The sequence below is a fragment of the Pleurodeles waltl genome, chromosome 2_2 (genome assembly GCF_031143425.1).
Source record: "Pleurodeles waltl isolate 20211129_DDA chromosome 2_2, aPleWal1.hap1.20221129, whole genome shotgun sequence".
Taxonomy (NCBI): domain Eukaryota; kingdom Metazoa; phylum Chordata; class Amphibia; order Caudata; family Salamandridae; genus Pleurodeles; species Pleurodeles waltl.
In genome coordinates this window covers 682,357,395-682,370,345 of record NC_090439.1, presented here as the reverse complement: position 1 = coordinate 682,370,345, position 12,951 = coordinate 682,357,395, and the positions used below count along the sequence as shown (strand labels likewise).

The 12,951-nt window shown below is 41.1% G+C and overlaps 1 protein-coding gene across 4 annotated transcripts in view; it reads left to right on the top strand.

Moving 5' to 3' along the window:
- Window positions 1-12,951, top strand: part of ASPH (aspartate beta-hydroxylase) — a 590,871-nt gene that overhangs the window by 544,945 nt on the left and 32,975 nt on the right. For all 4 annotated transcript variants that reach the window (XM_069220239.1, XM_069220242.1, XM_069220243.1 and 1 more), the window contains one exon: window positions 573-664. In XM_069220239.1, coding sequence (XP_069076340.1) covers window positions 573-664 — 92 coding nt within the window. The remainder of the gene's footprint in view (window positions 1-572; window positions 665-12,951) is intronic.

Genomic DNA, 12,951 nt, shown 5'->3' with positions numbered 1-12,951 from the left:
CCAGGCTCACATCTGCACGCTGCAACTCACTTAATATTATCACCACCTGCTGCCAGTTCTGCTGCTAAATTAACCATGGTTCCCTTGTGCAATTCAACACTTTTTTTCCCCACCAAGTCACCTTCATGTGCGTAACTTTGTCTTGATTTTAATGATTTTCATAGAGTTGATTAATTGAAATTCAAAAGTACAAAGCAGCATGATAAAGATCATAAAATCCGAGAAATTTTATCAAAAATAGTGGCGGGAAAAACCTGTGTTATAGTCGAACATGCACAGGAAGATCTACACATGAGACAGCTAAAATGGAGGGTCTATCAGATGCCATACTCGAGTGATTATCGAAGGAAGACAAACATGGATGCAGATTGAGAGTCAGGTAGAACAGTCAGGAGGCAGAAGGTTAGAGTAAGTCTGGAGTGATATTCCACAGGACAGTCACAGCGATAGCATAAAGTGTAGGATGATGCACAGATATTTCTGATAAAAACGTTTTCATTATAAAGTATTATGGCTTAAACTTTGTCTGAAATGCAGTCAATACTGAGAGGTAAAAGCTTTTCTTTTTCCAGGAAGAAAAAATGAGAATGCTTGCAAATCAGCTCCCAAAACGTGTGCTTTACTTGAAAGATTTCCAGAGTCCACGGGGTGCCGAAGGGGACAGGTACACCGTGTTTTCAGTCACATTTATACATTATACGTGCTTATGATAAAAATGGTTTCGTTTTTAAGTAGAACATATTTTCTATGCATATTATTGTGTATTTATTGACTTTGCGAAACTTGTTGTATTGTTCTGTATTTTGTTGTGGTTATCTTGCTGCCAAGAATTGGAATCTCCTTCCCACCTCCACTGGTCTTTTGATGGTGACCAACTTTTGTCAATTTTAAAACCATCTTAAAACATGGTTATTTAAGCAGTAACCATTTTGTTTGCTCGCTGGTTCACTCCATAAGCAGGAATACCTGCTCAAGCGCCAGGACACCCTGCTTAGAGTATTTTCCCATGCTCTAACAAATATGTATACAGATAAATACACTCCAGCTCTCCCTCCGACCCTTGCCCCCACCACATCTTCAACAAACCAAGTAGCACCATCGTACCCAAGCTCTGGCACATCATCAACCACTTCTTCCAAACCGCCACCTTCCCAGAAATCTGGAAACACGCCAAAATCAAGCCCTTATTGAAGAAATCAACCGCAAACCCAGACGACCTCAAGAACATCGGGCCAATCTCTCTACTCCTCTTCCCAGCCAAAGTCATTGAAAAGGCTGTCTACAGACAACTCACCAAACACATCGAACTCTACAACATCCTTGACCCCTCTCAGTCTGGCTTCCGGTGCAGCCACAGCACAGAGACCGTCCTCCTCGCCGCCACAGATGACATTCACATCCTCCTAGACTGGGGTGCGACTGTGGCTCTCATCCTCCTTGACCTGTCCGCCGCCTTCAACACCATCTCCCACTGCACTCTAAGGACTCGTCTCCATGACGCCGGCATCTGAGACAAGGCACTAGAATGGATCACTTCCTTCCTCCCCGGCAGAAACCAAAAAGTCCAACCCCCCCTTCTACTCAGAGGCCACAAAGATCATCTGCGGCATCCGACAAGGCTCCTCTCAGAGCCCCACACTCTTTAACCTCTACATGGCCCCCTAGCTACCATTGCCAGACACCACGCACTCAACATCGTCTCATACGCCGACGACACAGCTAATCATCTCCCTCACCAACGGCCCGCACACAGCGAAAGCCAACTTCCACAACGGAATGAAGGCAGTCACCACCTGAATGAAGGAGAGCTGCCCCAAGCTAAATACCAAAAAAACAGAAGTCCTCGTCATCGGCAACAACCCCTCAGTGTGGGACATCTCCTGGTGGCCCACAGCCCTCTGAAGCGCTCTGGCCCCCACCGACCACGCCCGCAACCTCGGATTCATCCTGGACTCATCACTCTTGATGAACCATCAAGTCAGCGCAGTCTCCTCTGCCTGTTTCAACACCATCGCATGCTTCGGAAGATCTTCAAATAGATCGCTTCCGAAACCAAAAGAACAGTCACCCAAGCCGTCGTTAGCAGCCGCTTGGACTACGGTAACGCACTCCACGCCGGAACCACCACCACAGTACAAAAAAGACTACAACGCATCCAGAACGCCTCCGTCGTCTCATCAAGAATACCCCCAAACACAGCCACACCTCCGCCCTACTGAGAGACCTGCACTGGCTCCCAATAGACAAGAGAATCACATTCAAACTTCTCATGCACGCATACAAAGCACTCCGCAACGCTGGACCAGAATACCTCAACTAAAGACTCCACTTCTACACGCCCACCTTGCACCTCCTCTCCGCCGACCTCACCCTCACCACTGTCCCACGCATCCGGAAGGCCACAACCGGAGTAAGGTCCTTCTCCCACCACGCCGCCAAGACCTGGAACTCCCTCCCTATCCACTTCAGGAGATCTCCCACGCTTTCACAATTCAGAAAGGACCTCAAAACTTGGCTCTTCACCTGATCCCCTCTGACCTTCACTTACTGCTCACCCCTCCCCCAGCTCCTTGAGACCCTAAAGGGTGAATAGCTGCGCTTTACAAGTACTTGATTGATTGATTGAATATATCTATATCTATTAATGTGCATAAACTTAGGTATTTTATAAACTGCAACAAATATGATGACCATTATAGGGTTGGTTAGCCCATTATTGACCCCGCGTTGCGAAAATCCTAATATGTCCAGCCATGGTCATGTAGTTTCAGATCGCATCTCAGTAGACATCCTGGTCGTATTAGTGTCTGATTGTATTTGTTTTACTAGCCCCTTACTGTTCAAGGTGATCTCCGAGGATTCCCCCAATCAATTCTCTTGCCCCTTGTGAACATCGCCTGGAACTGCTTAACTTTTTTAACTGTATGGCCAGTGTTTGTGACTTCTAACTGGAGAGCATCAGGCAGACACAGGGATTTTAAGAAAGCGTAAATCCTTTCACAGTGACCCAAAACTTTTTTTTCTATAATAAAACGAGAGTCATGGAATTTGGAAGTCCAACATTTAATTTATTCTTTCCTCCAAATATTCATTGGTGCACAGCTGTTCACGTACATCTTTCACTTGGCATTCCATAGTGCACAGTCGTAATGGCTTCGATTTTCAAGTCTATTATCTTTTGATAAATTGTCATGCTGATCTGTTCTACCATATACATTTTAGTGGGCACCAAAAATTCCTGTAGCAAAGAGTTTTAAGTAGGCAAAGTGCTATATCTTATATTCCTGTGTAGTTTCATTGACATACTGGTGCCAAAGTGTCTAAGTCTATTTTAATTTCTTCTCTTCGAGTGTCCCATTCCAGAATGTATTGATCATCGTTGCTTAGAAACCCTTTATCCCTGATTCAGAGGATGCATGTCGCCATGGTCTTTTATGAAGAGGTGGCAAGCAGTTTGCTTCTTTATTCTAGTCCATATTTCTGAACGTGCTCATTGGGCTGGTTCCTGATGCATAGGAAGATTGTGTCAGTCTCTTTGCTACATTTCGAGATGGGCATTGGGCGTCTCAGGTGGCACCTGCTCCTCATGGTCTAGTTTTCTAAAGGACTTTGTAGCTTTACGTTGGGTCACGTGACTCTGCACACATAATGAAGTGAATCGAGCAGCTGCAACCACATTCATCTTGACAAACTCTGCTTTACCTTTCCACATTTGGTATTGTGAAGGCAATTCGATGGACTTCTTTCAAAAACTTGTAAGTAGTGGCGATGTCCTGAAGGAGGGTTTTTACTCTCCTAGGCTTGAAACAAGTAATTTCTTTCTCTGAATTAACCTTAGATTATAGTTCGGAAGTCTCACCCCACAACCTCCCCAGGTGCCGGATCAACCACTGGTCTGGGTGAGCATTTCGATTTTCATTAATATTGCAATTTCTTCTTTCACTATTGAGATTTCCCTATTTGCAGGAGGTGGACTGAAGGTTATTGGCTCCCATCCTTCAATGCGCAGTGTGTGCTGTGTAGTGTTCACAGTGACCCTTATCATGCATATATCTGGGTGTTTTTTTGCACAATGTGATTCGATTATCAAGTAGCACAGTCATTTTGGCTTTTTTCATCAATACGATGTGTCTTTTTTTCAATTTGAGGTTTTATGCATTTTTAAAAAACCCTTCTCGAATAGGGGAGCAGACATAGGTAACATACCCTCCTATAATCACATTTGGTGGACCCTATTGGTCCAATCTGCTGCACAAGTTGCCCCTTCAGGGCAAAGCAAATAACAACTGTTCGGTGGCAAGGTAATTCCTGATCACCTGGCAGAGAAAGGACCTGCGATAGAGAGCTCCTTCAAGGGGCCTGTTGGGCACTGCAGTGCCAACCCAACGAGGAGCCAACCCAATGATGAACTACGCCACTTCTGTGGATGAGGGTCTACACATCCTATTTAGGGTGTCTCCTTTGATGTGGAATCGGTCCTCAAACCAGTAGGAACACAGGACCCAGAGTACAGAATTGCGCGTTCTTTTGTGAAGGACTGTCAACTCTGAGATCATGTACTGGACTGAGAAATTTCCTCTCATCCCTCCTTTCCATCCATGGTTGACTATAGAAAAAGCAAACATAAAAACATAGAGTTATTAGCATTTTGTAGATTAATTTGTAGGGTACATCTTTCTGAAATAGTCAAAGCACCAGGAATAGATTCAGTTTTAAATAGTCATATTGAAGAGGCACAATACAATCAAAATTTGAAGGTGTAAAATACAAATCAGAATTGAGAATTTGGTTAATGTCGAATCAGCTCTTATTATTGAGTTACAACATAATTTTTAAAGCTAGGTAAACAATATTCTAAACCTGAAAATATCACAGCTGGCAGAGTAGCTTGCTGCAGTTCTAGACCAGAATATGTCAATTCATGAGTAGCACAAATACAAATCATCCAACCTCTATGCTCATAAGGTTCATTTTCCCTTCAAATGTCCATAATATGCAATGGATCTCAAAGGTAAACAGCAGATAGCTTAAAACAAACTACATCCTCATATCCTGTCATTGCAGAATCCATTCACAGGTTACCACTGCATGGCAAACAGCCACTGAATGTGACTGTTTTTGAGAAAATTAATAGACATTGTTTTTATTGCGCAAGGATCACACAGACCAAAATATTCCCCTGAATACTTGTCTCCCCCTGAAAATTTACAAAGATGGTTTAATTTTGCAAAGTGCTCAACATTCTCTTGAATCACAAACAGGAAAGTTGTCTTGTTGGATAGATTTTCTCTTGGTGTATATTTTTAGGAATGTCAATCAAATATTAAATATAGTGGAGTATATACATAAAAACACTGTATGAGGAGATACAAGCCCTTTAAGTAGTTTACATACAAGATCTTAAAGTTTGATAAAGCACACAAAAACAAAGCTTTTATTTTTCTTTGACATATTATCTGAAGGTTCAAAGTACTGCGATGGAACTGCAACGTTCTCAATGATGTGACAGTATTACGAAGAGCTGATTAAAAAATCACACGCTTATAGCTGTAAGATATGGAAGGACTATAAAAGTGCAATTCTTTGTTGAAACTGAGTTTCTGACTGTTGATTGGTCAAAACAGAAGTAATGGCTGATATTGGGGGAATTTAACCACTGGTTAGAAGACCCATCCAACATTTTTTAAACAGCGTTTGTATTGATTTTTGTATTACAGTGGTAAGGCACAAAGCATTTTAGAGTTACATAATCAATATCTGAGTGTTATCCTGTGAATATGTTCAATATAACAATGCAACTGACACAACTCATTTTTGCACATGTAAACATAATTATAACAATGATTTCAACAATGTATTTGTAGTGCTGAAGAAAAGAGAAATAAAGATAATCCTATCGCAAATAGTAGTATTACTACGAGGCCTGATCAAAAAGTTAATTCAGCATACCAGAGGCATTTGAAAGACTGAGGAGATGCAAAAGAACTATGCTACCATAAGGTTCCTTCTTGGAATGAGTCCCTTTCACAGGGAAGAACTGAGTTTTTCCACGCCTCAGTCGTAGTATTTGTGATGGTTTCTCTGTAACTGCGGTAACTGTGTGGTGGAATCCTGAGAGTTACATGTAAAGGTAGGTAAAATGTCTAAGGCCCTGTGATATCTAGCATCAGCTATGCATAGCACTTTATTGGGGCGTGTGTGCGTTTCATGATGTTGTATAAGAAGCATTCACGAACTAGGTCTATAATGCAATGTTGTGAAAACGACACTACTTCTTGCAGTAATCTACCAGCCAACAAGCGAGAGGGCCACTGGAGCTCTTACTGTTAATTAATAATGATCAAAGTCTGGGGTGTCCTGACCTTCAATTTGGATAGAACAACCATGCACGGCCATTTTGGCCCCAAGTGTACAGAAAATATTCCTAAGGATGGGAAGAAGTAGATTAAAAAGTAGTAAAGTAATCGCTGCAGCATTACCAGTTTTGTGAGGACAGTCCGGGGCAACGTTATTTAAATGTTGAGTCTTTCTGTTTTACTGAGGGTTTGCTAAGTACTATGTCATGTCTGGGACAAGTAGGATCCAATGGGAATAGGCAGGTTTTAGCCCAGTTTACAACAAGGCCAGAAGGTCCCATTAAAGGTGTCTAGTAATTGTGTTTTAGATGACAATCCCCTTTTGGATATCCTTGATGTATACCAGTGCCTCATCAGCATATAATGACGTAGCATGAATTTAATTGTCTAAGATAATGCCCCGTTCCATCCCCAGGTATGCAGTTGAAGGGTTAGGGGCTCCATGGTGAGTGAAAAGTGCAGACATAATAGGGAACACATGTCTTGTGCCTGTTTTTATGACAAAGGAGTCAGAAATCAGTTGGCCATTTCTGAACTTGGCTGGTGGTTGTGAGTGTAGCAATTTTACAAACTGCAAAATTTTAATGCTTAGCGCAGATCACCAAGAGGCATACATAGGTGTTGTAAAATTTGGTGGGGAGGCTGCCCAACCCAGGAGACCTGCAGGTTGCAAAGTCCCAGACTGCTCCACACATCTAATGCTCCATAATAGGGCACTCTAAAGATTCTGTATGTTCAGCAGGTATCCTTGGAAGAGTTATCCTCAAAAGGTACTCTGTAAGGCACTAATGCAAAGGAAACGTCTCTGGGACATGTAATCTACTGTAATGAGACTCATCCTTTTCACATTAGGTTACATTTTTACTTACTTTATTGTGTTTATTACTTGCCCTCGTCTCCCTTTGCTGAGTTCAGACCACCAGGATTTCTGCTCCACTGTGTAATAAAAGATGTAACAGCCAATGTCACGGGGATAACACAATGTCCCCCTAAAAACCAGCAAGAAAGGAATAATGACTCCGGGATCCCAAATGTGGTACTGCCAGAGCTTAAAAAGAGACAGACTTTTGTCAGACAAAAATGAATATGTAGGGTGCATAACCAAAAATTATGAAGTCATAATGGAATTCCAAAGAAATCTAAGAGACTATTAGTTTATTATGACAGCTAAAAATATAATCACCTATTTAATTTAATAACCTATAAACTCCAAGGAATTATTCACAGCAGTGCAGGATTTGCAATATTTCAGTGAAATGTTACCATCCGTATTGCCTACCCTACATAGCTGTAAGGAGATTTAATTTTCCTTTGAGCATTACCATGTCAGAACACCTTTCAGAGAGCCATCGGCATGAAGGGGAACTGGGCCCAACCATGGGGGTTGTGGCCATTTACTCTTGATGTCTTGAGAAACTTGGACAAGGCCCTCTTCTGCGTTTGATTTTCAGTAGAAACATGGTCAAGCATTCCAAGTCTCCCTTGAGCGAGAGGTGGATACAGGTACATGAACAAAGGCTCTCAACTGAAAATGCATGTAGTAGCAGGAATAAATCATTGTTCATCCAAATACTCACTTTTATTTAATTCCTACCGCTAGTAACACTAAGGAAAAATATGACATTAACAAACAGGTACACAGTTGAGGCTCTAGTGTTTCTTTAGATAGTTCCCCAGGTCCCACTCCCTCCTCGATCCCAGCAACAGTGATTATTCCCCATTCACTATAGGCATCATCCAGGGTAAGCCCCTCTAGTAGTCCAAGTCTCAAGAGTCCACTTTGACTCTACTTTAAGGTCTAGAGTGTTCTAGCTACCCAACACTAACTAGCAAGCAAGTTTCCCCGGGGACAACTCACCCAAAATCAGTCTTACCCACACCTGCAGTCTTGGAGTGTCACGAGCACTTGGAGCAGCAGCAGTGGAATCAGGTGAGTTTGTAGCATATGGCCCAGGCAAGCAGCTCTCAGGGAACACAGAGTTCCTCACATGCGATTGTGCTATGGAAGTGACTGGAGGTTCTTTGTGACTCTTCCTTGCAGGGTAAATGTCTGATCTATTCCACGGATTGGGGAGGGTGAAGTGACAATCCCGAAGTATATCTTCGTTTTGGTGAGCAGTCTCACATCTCTGCCAGGGGTTTGCTATCAGGTCTCACATCTTGTCACTTCCGGTGACCGCCTTTGGCATATGGGGTCACCGTAACTTTACTTTACACAGGCTCAAGCCACTTGGCACAGTGGAGTCATCAGCGGATGTCAATCCTGGTATACCAGGTCATGGCTCATCACAGCTCAAGGGCTACGGCCCTCACAGCATGGCAATTTCCACGCAGAAGCCCCTTCTGGTATACGGGGACACAGTTCACCACGGCTCAAGGGCAATTACCCTCACAACATGTCAATTTTTAGGCAGTGGCCCCTTCTGGCATAAAGTGCTGCAGCTCCTCACTATGCAGGCCTCTGACCCAATCGATACAGTGATGAACATGGAGGCTCTGCTCTGACAAATGAGGGTCCTAACATTGTCTTGCACAGGGACAACCACTTGATTGGTGCAGCAGCCATTTCCTCTGCTAGCGTGCCTGATCCTTAGTAAGTAAATTTACAAGGTGACGTGTATAGGCCGATGATCCTTTTGGATCGCATGGAGTATCCTAGCTATGTAGTAATCGCTGAACATCAATTATCAATGTAATACATCAATAACCACTACGAGAACCATTAAGCATGGGACAATATATCAACATCTCATTAATAACCACATCTCAATTATACATTTCATCAATTTTATTTCCCTATTAGTTACAATACTAAGTCATGAGGTTAATTCAAACTTTATTCAATCAGCTCAGAATTAGTTCATTAATCACCACCAATAACATAATCTAATCAGAACTTGAGAAAGCATATGCTCTAATGCTTCAGCATAAGCAATCAAAGATTAATATATCAACATTAATAGCAGAGTTCAGCAATCAGTTTGTCAATCATTTGTCACTGTCTGCATAATCCAAAGAATACCTTACCTAACCCAGATTAGCATTAGTATGTGGGTCTTCATGTGAAAAACAATTTAGAAACACAAATTTAGAAAACATCTAGCTAGAAGACAAATGTATTCAACAGCGCGGTTGGTACCTAGAAAGAAAAGCACAAAGTTAACAGTCACATTGTCATAGCTACCTATCCACAGAATGGATCAGCAACAAATTCTGTCTTCGTCTTCAGGTCATCAATCGATCAGCAAAACATCAGGCTCTCAAGCGCATAAACCCAAAGACAGAATCTCGAATCGTGTCTCCTGGCATCAGCAATTCTCCCCCCACATCTGAAGTTTTAGCCCCTTGTCATGACTTTTTATTAAGGTTTTCCAGTCCATCCCCCTAATTCCTATCTGGTCAGTCAATCACCAGTTATTACCCTAACCAATAATATTATTTTTACAAATCTATGAATTCTAATATTTCACTGTTCTCAGTTTATTGATTGGTTCACTGTACGATGTCCTCATCATTCGGCTCATCAGGTATCGAAAATGTTGCATCTTCTCTAGTCTGTGCTTCTATTGTTCAAGTCCTGGGAAAGTACATTGAGTTTGTCTTGCACCATAGTTGTTACATATCATAGTCCCTCATCTCCTGTTCATCGGTACATTGCAGAATATTCTAGCTAAGCAGATTTTATTAACGTATGCAGTTCAGGGACAGTTCAACGCACCAGCTTCTCTGCAGTGCACTAGAAATTCAGCTTCTACATGAGGCCTGGCAAAACTAGGCCACAACTTCGGCTAAGTTAACTCTACAATATAATGCAAAACATAGGTTATACATCTTAATATGACATAGTATTACATTATTTGTGTTCATTTTCAATATTTTATGCATTTTTAATCATTTTAGTGCAAGTTCGTATAAGCTGGCTGTCACTCTCTGTAGGCACATTTTAAAACGTCCACATAAATTTTTCTACAATTAATTTCTCTATTAAATTTTTGTTATTCAAAACACATAAACATTCATTAATAATTTCTAATTAGCATATCTGCTTCAACAGTCCCTCTGCTGATGATTAAATATGTCATCGCACCATTCTTTATCACTTTTCACAATTCGGTTTCTGCTGTATTTTGCCTCCTTCTCAAATCTTCTCTATAGATTCTTTCCCTGTTCCGTTCTTCCCTCCCTTGATTATTTTTAGACATTTTCAATTTAATCTTTTGACACAATTTACATGAACCCCATAATCCTAATATGCAAGCAATTACAATTAATATTCCCTGTATAATTTTTAATAATACTCCATTCCAAATTTGACTAAGCCAATTTCCCACTGAAGCTAATCCTTTTCCAACCTTTTCCCAAACACCTGGTTCCTTTAAGTCCTTACTTGAGTTAGTCAGGTTAGTGAGTAAGTCTCTTATCTCCCTATCGTTGTCCGGAATATAGGAAAAACAATGCCTAGAATTAATCATCTTACAAACTCCGCCGTCTTTCGCTAAAAGAATTGTCTAAAGCAAGCCTATTTTGAAGCGTCATAGCTCTACCCGCGGCTAATTCAGTATCTATAAGGAGTATTGCTCCTGTAAAGTTTGTCATCATACTATCCACAATAGTAGACAACGTTCGTATTTTGATCGAATTCAGGATGACTCCCACTGAAGGAATCACTGCACCAAAGATATCTCCCACAACTGCAGAAGAGGTTTCCCTCCTCTGTTGCTTATGATGTAATTCAGTCAATTTTGGAAACTTCTTTAAGTCCTCTAACTGATAAATCTTTGGGAAAACTATCCCTAAATAACATATCCCATACCATCCTCTTGGAAGACGGTAATAAGCATTGAGTCCACAAATATAATAAATTCCAGGAATTGCAGGATCCTGACCATTCAGCATAAAAGTGCACTTACTCTGAAACAAAAACACATGCCTACATTACCACAAATAAAGTGTCAGTGCGTGATTTTGGCCTATATATACAAAGCTTTCGTACATGCAATGCATCTAATGCTAATTTCCCTTGCGTTTTAATTGCGGTGTAAGCATAATCATTCTTGTAGGTTCTTTTCTCTAACCCTCTTTCTAATTTTTCTTTTAATGCCTTCCTTCTATCATCGGTATGCCCTATAAAGCTATTTTCTAAAGGTGTAAGCAAGCACGTTAGATTGTTTTGATGCACATAGGCTGTTCCAAATGTTAGTGTAGGCTCAAAGAATCCTCTAACTAGTACTATGTCATGCTCTCTAGCTACTTTACTCAGATATCTAATAATAGGAACAAACAAAAACACAACATCATGATTGGAATAAAAATATTGTATATACTCTTGGTTATAAAACCTTGTTAGTAGCAAGCTACAGCTTATTCCGTAGGTTAATGGTAAACTGGTATGTAACTCCTTCTTCTACTGACAAAGGAATTAGCGAACACACAAGACAATTCCTTGCATTCATCGTTTCAACATACTCACTTAACAAGCGATAGAAGATGTTAGAAGAAAGCTCTCCTTTAGCATTAGTTTAGTCATGCAAATGTTTCCATCTAACTTAAACTTCTCCAAAGCCGTTAGCGTAGTAGTTTCAGGAGCAGAAGTATGAGTGGCTCCCTTTACATCAAGGACAGACATTCCCACAATCACCACTATAAACAAGATTCCACACATAATTGCCAATCCAACACTCATATGCCTACAGCATCTAGCATTTCTACCTTGATTATTTAGCTCAGCCATGATCTGTAAAGAATCAGAAAGCAGATACTCTATTATAAGGTGCAGTAAAAATAAAAAATAAGGAAAAGATTCTTCTCTCACAGTTCAGTTTCACATCCAGGCAACCTTTTCCTTTGTCAAAATCAATTAGCATCTTGTCACATCCGCTTTTATGTCAAAACAGGTTATGAATGTCTCTTCCAATTTATTTTCAGCAGTCTCTTTAAGGTTTCTCCAGATTAGCTCAACAGTTCAGCTCTCTGTTCACCTTCAGGTTACATCAAAGTAGTGACTCGGAACCTCCCTATCAAAACAAAAGGACATAAACTCATGTTGCCATTCATTAGTAGTTGCATATGCCCATTCAGGACCTGCGTAACGTCGACTTGCTATTCTCTTTCTTTTCAACCTTCGATCCCCACTTAGTTCATCTTTTCTCAATTCTTCTTTTCTTGTGGTATCTACTTCTTCCTCTATTGTTTCATTTATGACCAATTCTTTTCTTTTCCCTATTTGCGATTCAAGCCAATTATCTCTTTTTCTTGATCTTTCTGTTAGTATTCTTCTCAGGATTGGACTCTTCTCTTTCTCTTTCTCTATGGTGTTTTCTCTTGATGGACATGCAACAGGCTCAGGAGGAGTCAGATCACATTGACTTTGACCCGTCTCAACTCTTTCCCCCTCTTGGTCTGGCACTTGCTCTGTCTGCTTTTCAGCACCGTCTGCTTCTGTGAGAACCTTGGCTGAGCTTGGCTCTCCTGCTGTACCCGTTGAGATAGATTCTTCGCACCCTCCTGTTATTCTTCACCTTCGTTTCTTACAGGGGTAATAGAACCATCTTCCACCAGTTCTGATTCAACTTCAGGCTCTCTTGGCTCCTTTTCT